Here is an 8778-nt window from a genome sequence, read left to right on the forward strand (position 1 = left end):
CTCCATCTTGCTCCTCTCTATATTAATCTCTGAACTTGGTACTATAATCTTGTCCATGCATTGGTTTGGTTTATCTCGCTCAATATTCCCTCTCAAGATTAATTTGGAAGAATATCGACAAGGTAATCTTGTCAAAAGAATGTGTTGATTATTCTTCAAGTATCCAATCTTTTTCCATGATAATTTTCTGCGTTTCAAGCTTTGAATATATATTAATTTCTTTTTTATTTTCTGCAACATCTCATAAGAATAGTTAAAAACTATAAGGAGATCATGACACTCTGATTGACACAAAGGATCGAATGTAATAATACAAAAGCATCTTTATTCTCAAATAGCAATAAAAAGATAATTCTAATATATTTAGACTTAATTAAATGATTCTTCATATCATATAATAATAGAAATGATATTCTATCAAAATAATTTTCTGTTTTTTTAAATCAAAATGCAATGTTCAATACTAAGTACTCATGCACATTATGATATATTGTGTATTGTTTTCCATTGGAACATGCATGCAAAAACTTATCTGTTAATGTATCGGGATCAAATATAAAAGCATGAAATGAAAAATTACCAAGTCTAGAGATGTTGGAACTCTTAGGCAATGCATCCACCGTTTTGGACAGATTTGTATTCTTGAGTCTTTGCTTTGTTGTTTGTCCATTTAATGCAATCTTTTGGCTTGAAAAGCACACGAGGGTATAGTGACATTCTCCCTCGTATGTTTAAAAAACGCTAATAAATCCTCATATAAGGAACATTTAGAAATCTACAAACATGATCTTCATAAATGAAATCAAACTGTATAGGATAATACAAGTTGTCATATGCAAACATAATATTATTAGATTGAACATTGTAAAGATAAAGAGTTATGATTGCACCGAATATGTGTATCATAGATAGGAGAAGGCATAGTTTCCTCATATGGTTGATCCTTTGGGACGTTGTGGCTCTCCGGCGAGGTTTTTTGCTTGTGTCCTCCTTCCAGTTTGTATTCAGTCTCCTTCTCCTTTATGATCATATCCATTGTAATCGCTTCTGCCTTTTTTTCATTAGAACACTACAAGATACATCAAAATTTGCGACAGAAAAATCTGTCGCAATTACACAAGAATATCTGTCGCAATTACAAATTTGCGACAGATTGCGACAGAATCATTTCTGTCCGTATATTGTTGTCGCAAAAGTTTGCCGGTCGTTAATCTGTCGCAAAGTTGCGACGGACAAAATCCGAGTTTTACGACAGAATTGCGACAGATTTTTCTGTCACAAATATCTTTTTTAATATTAAAAAAAACAAAAAATCTACGTTTACTACGGATTTGCGACAGAAAAATCCGTCGCAAATATTTTTTTTAATTTTTAAAAAAATATATAAAAAATATATTATACATATACACATATATACGTATATTCACATACACATATACGTATACATTACACATATACACATAAATTTATATATATATACACATACACATACATTTACATATAGACATATATATACATACACATATACACATACATAAACACACATTCATACACATATATACACACATAAATTTACATACACATACATATATATTACACATATGCACATAATTATACATATACACATAAATTTATATACATATATATATACATACACATATATTCATATACATACATTTACATACACACATATATACATATACACACACATACATAAACACACATTCATACACAAAATTTACATACACATACATATATATACACATATACATATACATTACACACATTCATACATATTCACATATACACATACACATACATATATATATATATATATATTCACATACACATCACATAAACACACATAAACATTTATATATATGCATACACATTCATATTCACATTCACATACATACACAACACACATACATAAACACACACACATACACATATACATACATAAACACATACACATTCGCATACACATATACATACACACATACACATAACATATTCACATTCACATATATATATATATATACACAACACATACATATATAAATCCATATACACGATATATATACACATACCTTGGCGAATTTTGAAGAAAAACAATTTGTTGGAGAAGATTGGAGAAGATTGAGATTTTTTTAAAAAAAATTTCGAAGTCTAGAGGAGAAAGACGAAGTCGCAGCTTTTATTAAGTGTTGCGACGCATATTGCAGTCGCAACCCATCACAAAACGAAAAATAAACCGCGAAAATTTAAAATTTTTCATCGAAAATAGCGGAAAAAAATAAAATTTAGATTTGCGACTGAAATTTCTGTCGCAAATCTGTCGCAAATCTGCAATTTTAAAATTTCTGTCGCAAATAATGTTTAGTTCTGCGACGACAACGTTTCCGTCGTATTCCGTCGCAAATTTGCGACGGATTTTGCGACTAATTGCGACGGAATAAAAATTTTCGCATTCCGTCGCAAATTCGTCGAATTCTGTCGTAATTTCTTTGCGACGGAAAAATTCCGTCGCAAATTCCGTCGCTATATCAAAATTTTCTTGTAGTGGAAGAAAAGAGGGATTCAAAGAGGGAAGGAGTTAACCGTATATTGTATTCTTTCATCATTGCGAGTAAATCCTCCTTGATATCCAATGGGAGGAGATAAAAAATGGTGTCATCCACAACACATTCCTTCTCGTCTTCTTGCTCGAAAAAAGAGTTCTTCATTTTCACACATGGCTACTATCTCCTCTATTGATAGTTTTTGCCATGCTTCAATGGATTTCCTAGAACACCAATACTCTTTGACATGGCCATATTCATCTACACAATATGTGTAATGATTTCCTCCTTCATCTTCTAAAGGACTATAATTAACATCCCAAGAGTTCCATATATTGGTTTAGTGGATTGAAAATGTTCAAAAGAATGTAAATTCCGATAAAAGTGACAAAACAAGAATGTTTCACTCGGTTTTGGATGTAAGAACCAAAATGAACTTAGAAAAATGGTTAATCATGGCTTGAATGAAAGGTCTACGAAAAATTTGAAAATAAATCATTTGTTTTTGCTTGAAAGAATGGCTAAAGAAGGGAGAAAAAAATTGAATACACGAGCAGACTCCTCTTTCTATCAGCCAAAGATAAGAGGAAATTTGCTCGGTTTAAGTAGTGGAACAAAATGAATCCGTAACAGAGGGATCCTCTAGATCTTATGCTCTGATACTGTGTACATTTTAAGAATTGAGGAGCAAAACAAAGAAGAACACGTCTAATAATCAATGATAAATAAACGAGAACATGAAAACACTCACGGTAGAATAAAAGTTTCACAAGAAAGAGTTGAAAGTCTAACTCTAAGACATCTTTTATTCATATCTAATGGTGTACATATATACTAATCAAGAAGAGTAGAAAAAGGGAGCAAGATTACAAATAATGGAAATAAAATATACTCACAACGATACATATTATAAGAGAAAACATACACCGTGAATTAGAGAATTTGTGATATATATATATATATATATATATATGTTGATCTTTCTCAAACGGTCAATGAGCTAGTATTAGTGTGACGTGACTTTAGCAATCTGTGGCCCATAATGTAATGGACATGGACATTTCCAACTCTTAGTTATGAAACATGCAACGTCGTTGCATGCTTCAATCTCTATCTTGTTCCTTTCTGTATTAAACTGTGAACTTGGTTCTATAATCTTGTCCACGCATTGGTTTGGTTGATCTAGCTCAATAATACCCTTCTTTTGCTATTTTAACTTCAACACATATCTTTCTTCATATGTGATCATATGATCTATATGACTAGAAATATAGTTCGGTCACATTTTGATCTCATTAATCATAATATTAAATTTATGGTGATCACACTAATTCATTATGTTTATCTTTTACATATCTCACTAATAATTTGATAAAAACATTATAAATTACACGTTATGACCAATATGATCAATATGTTGCCAGATTATATTTCTGATCACATGGACCATAGGGTCACAGGTGGAGAAGAGTATCTGTTGAAGTCCAAATAACAAAGGAGTGTATTTTTGATATTGCCTCGAAACTGATGCACATACAAATACACATCCTAATCAATTGGATGTATCAACAAAAACAATCTTGAATCGAAGTCAAAGCATAGAAAAATTGAGAATTTCATTACAAATAACAACTAAAGAAAAAAAACCTTTCCCCCTAAAACATGGTTAGCTATAAAAATTATTACAGGAATTCTGAGCATCAAAGGGTTTTGTTCTGAAATGAAATTCAAACTAAGCATTGAAAACCCAATATTAGTTTTTAAGAGCTTCTTCTAGGAAAATCTCAACCCAACGAGGAAAAAATCTCAACCCATCCATGAAAAGTCAAAGCCTAATCGTGAACTCTTACAATAAAATTCCTAATGCAACCCGTCAACAACTTACATCAAAGAAACAAGGCACGACAGAGTTTGAAATGAAAAACTTAGCACAGAACAACGACTCACATACAAGATGTCTCGAAGTCCACCAATCCGAGAAGAATCGACACAGAAAAACAAAGAAGGTAGAGACACCCATTTGCTCATTTTTCCAGAAAAATCAGAGAAAAGAATCGATCTAATCTAAAAGCTCATTTGTTCAGAAAGAATCGATCCCCATTTGTTACAAGGAAACAAACCATAGAATTCAAACAGACATATCTGGAGACGACGGAGATGATGAGATCCGACAAGTTTCCGGCGAAGATAAAACCCTAGTAGAAGAAGAGAATGAGTTACACATAAATCCTCATTCGAAGAAGATAATTATTTTTATGTGGGAAAATCCCAAAAAAAAACACTAAACTTTACAATTTTGACAAAAAAAACACTGAACTTTTTATTTTATCAAATAAACATTAAACTTTTTAAGTTTGACAAAATAAACACTTAACTCTTCTACGATTGTCAAAATAAACAAAATGAATGGCGTGGTCTAATGAGATACAAACACGTCAGATTATTTTACTTATTTTTTTTTTACAATCGAAAAAAGTTCATGTATTTTTTTGGATCACTAAAAAAGTTCAGTGTTTTTTTGATAATCGCAGAAAAGTTTATGTATTTTTTGAATCATTTAAAAAGTTCAGTGTTTTTTTATATTCACTTAAAAAGTTTAATATTTATTTGACAAAAAATAAAGTTCAGTGTTTTTTTTTGTCAAAATTGTAAAGTTCAGTGTTTTTTTGGGATTTTTCCTTTTTATTTTTATTTTTTTAAGGATATTTTTTATCCTTTAATTAAAAGATTGGAAAACGTTACCAGAAGTCAGATTAAAAGATTTGAATTTTTTTTAAGTATGTATGTTATTATGTGATTTCTCCTAAATATTACAAACTGTCACAAAAATTATTACAAATCAAGTACCAAATTATATTTATGAAAATTACAAATTGTCATTAAAATATCGTCGATAAAATAAAATAATTACAAATTGTCACAAAAATTATTACAAATCAAGTACCAAATTATATTTATTAAAAGTACAAATTGCCAATAAAATATCCTCGATATAATAAAATTATTACAAGTTGTTACAAAAACTATTACAAATCAAGTACCAAATGATAATTATCAAAATTACAAATTGCCATTAAGATATCCTGGATATAATAAAATTGTTACAGATCGTCATCAATATGATACCGTAATCATTTCTAGGTTGTTTTAGAGAAAATCGATCTTTATGGTTAAATCAAGATTTGAAATAATAGTGATAATAGAATAGGCATAAAAGTTGTCAACATGACAAATAGGAACGTATAAAAAATTAGAATAAAGGGGTATTAAATGTCGTCACATGTGATTGTGACACTTCCTTCTTAACCCCCCTCCCACCCCACCATGTATATACATTCACACCAACATCAAAATGATTAGCCGACACAAAAAAAAATGGCAAAAAGACTTCAAAGACAAAAGCTTTGTCTCTTCCCATTCTTCTTCCTCGCCTTCTCCTTCATTACCAAACCAAACAAGGCATACCCTCTGTCCACAAGCTCGAGATGGATCGTGGACGAGACGAGCCAGCGGGTAAAGCTCTCATGCGCGAACTGGCCGTCCCACCTCCAGCCGGTGGTGGCGGAAGGGCTGAGCAAGAAACCGGTCGAGGAAATAGCGGATAAGATAGTGGGGATGGGTTTCAACTGCGTCAGGTTAACTTGGCCTCTTGATCTGGCCACCAATTTCACGTTGGCTCACAATGTGACCGTTAGGCAATCTTTTCAAAGCCTTGGTTTATATGATGATTTCGTTGGCTTCCAAACCCACAACCCCTCCATCATTGATCTCCCCCTCATTGATGCTTTCAAGGTTTGTCCCAATTTCGTTGACTTTTCTTTCGTGGGTGCTCTTTTTCATCATTCTTTAATATCCATACATGATATTTTGCTGATAAGGTTGGATATAATCTATAGATAGCGTTTTAGGTTGGATGCATAATAGATAAGCAGATATTATAGAAATAAATCAAATTTAATTAGTAAGTAATCTTTCGAATATTTTGTCTTTTATAGCATGATCGTTTTGCTAACATGCGTGCGTACAGCTATCACCTTCACGTGTTGAAACCAATTGGAGGGGGATCAATCGAAAATATATCTAAACACTTGGAGCTGATTAGTTATGTAATGTGAAAACAAAAATTGCAAATTGGGTTTTTTTAATGGAAAGTTGAAAACATACATACATACATACAGTAAAGTTACATACATACCAACATGAAGATATCAGTTTTAGCGACTAATCATTTGAACTTAACGAAAGATTAATTTATATTATTGTAGACAGTAGTGGAGACATTGGGGAACGAGGGCGTAATGGTGGTACTAGATAACCACGTCACCAAGCCAGGGTGGTGCTGCTCCGACGACGACGGCAACGGCTTTTTCGGAGACCGGTTTTTCGATCCGACCGTTTGGATTTCCGGTCTGACCAATATGGCCTCTATCTTCAACGGTGTCTCCAATGTCGTCGGAATGAGTTTAAGGAACGAACTCAGGGGATCTAGACAGAACACTAACGACTGGTTCAAGTACGGTATCTCCACTACTTCACACGTTTCTTTCTTTATACCAATACAGAGAGAAAACTAAGTGTGGTGCCTTACATATATGCAGATATATGGAACAAGGAGCTGAAGCGGTTCACTCAGCAAACCCTAACGTTCTTGTGATTCTCTCTGGCCTACACTACGATCTCGACCTCTCCTACATCCGAGCTCAACCCGTTAACCTATCTTTCGACGGAAAACTCGTTTTCGAGCTCCATTGGTATGCTTTCAGCGACGGAGACTCATGGGCAACGAACAATCCTAACGATATCTGTGGTAAGATTTCGAACCGTGTGAATAACGCCGGCGGTTTTCTCCTGGACAAGGGGTACCCGTTGTTCTTGAGCGAGTTCGGGATAGACGAGAGGGGCGGAAACATTAACGACAATCGGTTTTTCGGGTGTTTCTTGGGATGGGCGGCCGAGAACGACATCGACTGGGCACTATGGGTGCTCAGCGGAAGCTACTATATAAGAGAAGGAGTGGCCGGAATGGTCGAGTTTTACGGTGCATTGGATGCGGATTGGAACGATGCTCGGAATTCGAGCTTCTTGCAAAGGATATCTTTGCTTCAATCCCCGCTTCAAGGTACGATCATATCTTGGAAACCCTAGGCTATTTATTATTCATCTGCAAAAAAAAATTCCGCAAGTTTACTTAGTGTTTCATTCATGGGTGGTTTATTCTTCAGGACCGGGTCCTCAAACCGGTGATTACAACCTGATTTTCCACCCCTTAACCGGACTCTGCATGGTACAATCTCAAATCAACCCAACAAAACTCGCACTCGGTCCATGTTACGAATCCGAACCATGGAGCTACACTTCTGAGAACAATCTCAAAATCCAGGGCCTGCCCTTTTGCTTACAGAACACCGGAACCGGGAAACCGGTTAAACTCGGTATCAGTTGTTGGAGTCCTGTCTCAAAGTGGCATACCATTTCAGCCTCCGAAATGCATTTAGCTTCGACTACAAGCGAGCAAATATCTCTTTGCCTCGACGTAGACGGTTCCAATAACGTCGTTATTGCTAATGATTGCAAGTGCATGGCAGAAGATAGCCGGTGCCAACCGATGAGCCAGTGGTTCAAGATCATCAAAGCCACGAGAAGATTGAAAGGACCGATCACAACTCTACCAGATTTATCGTCACCGGAATGGAGTTCCCTGTAAAGATCTTTGTCATAAGAGTACACTGATATTATTGCATGATTCTGAACTTGGAATTTTATTTGAACCTGCGACAATCCTGGACAACTGGCTCGTCGAATGAACCAGCATGAACATGATCATAAGGCAGGACTTAACTCAAGAACAGTTCAAATTCAAAGGTGAAGAATATAAGCTTCGGAGTTTACGGAAGGTTGAACAAAGAGATCAGTTCTACAAGAACGCTGGATTTCTAACTTTGGAGTGTCCTCATCCCAACCAGAGCCTTGTCCAAATCGAACAGCCTAGTTCATTCTCAACTAACCAGAACAAGAAGCAAGTGATAGGACAGCACATGGTCAAGTTGCCTTCCCGTTTGATTGCCGTTACAAATCCTCTGATTCCATACTTCGTTCGCATCGTGCTCGTCTCTAAAAGCGGCTGCGACCATTACGAACGTATTGTTCTTACCGAACCGACGAAGAGATCAAGACCGGCAGAAACAGAGTAGTGCACAGCTCCAGAGAAGTAGAAGCC

General features: G+C 34.8%; 1 protein-coding gene across 1 annotated transcript; it reads left to right on the forward strand.

The window, feature by feature from the left end:
• The first annotated feature begins 5890 nt into the window (after positions 1–5890).
• LOC104825675 lies at positions 5891–8323 on the forward strand. Its single transcript, XM_010558047.1, has 4 exons — positions 5891–6353; positions 6827–7074; positions 7160–7680; positions 7784–8323. The coding sequence occupies exons 1-4, from the start codon at positions 5937–5939 to the stop codon at positions 8263–8265; spliced, it is 1668 nt and encodes a 555-aa protein (XP_010556349.1). The 5' UTR covers positions 5891–5936; the 3' UTR covers positions 8266–8323.
• The last annotated feature ends 455 nt before the right edge of the window (positions 8324–8778 follow it).

The sequence above is a fragment of the Tarenaya hassleriana genome, unplaced genomic scaffold (assembly GCF_000463585.1).
Source record: "Tarenaya hassleriana unplaced genomic scaffold, ASM46358v1 Cleome48, whole genome shotgun sequence".
In the NCBI taxonomy this organism is placed as follows: domain Eukaryota; kingdom Viridiplantae; phylum Streptophyta; class Magnoliopsida; order Brassicales; family Cleomaceae; genus Tarenaya; species Tarenaya hassleriana.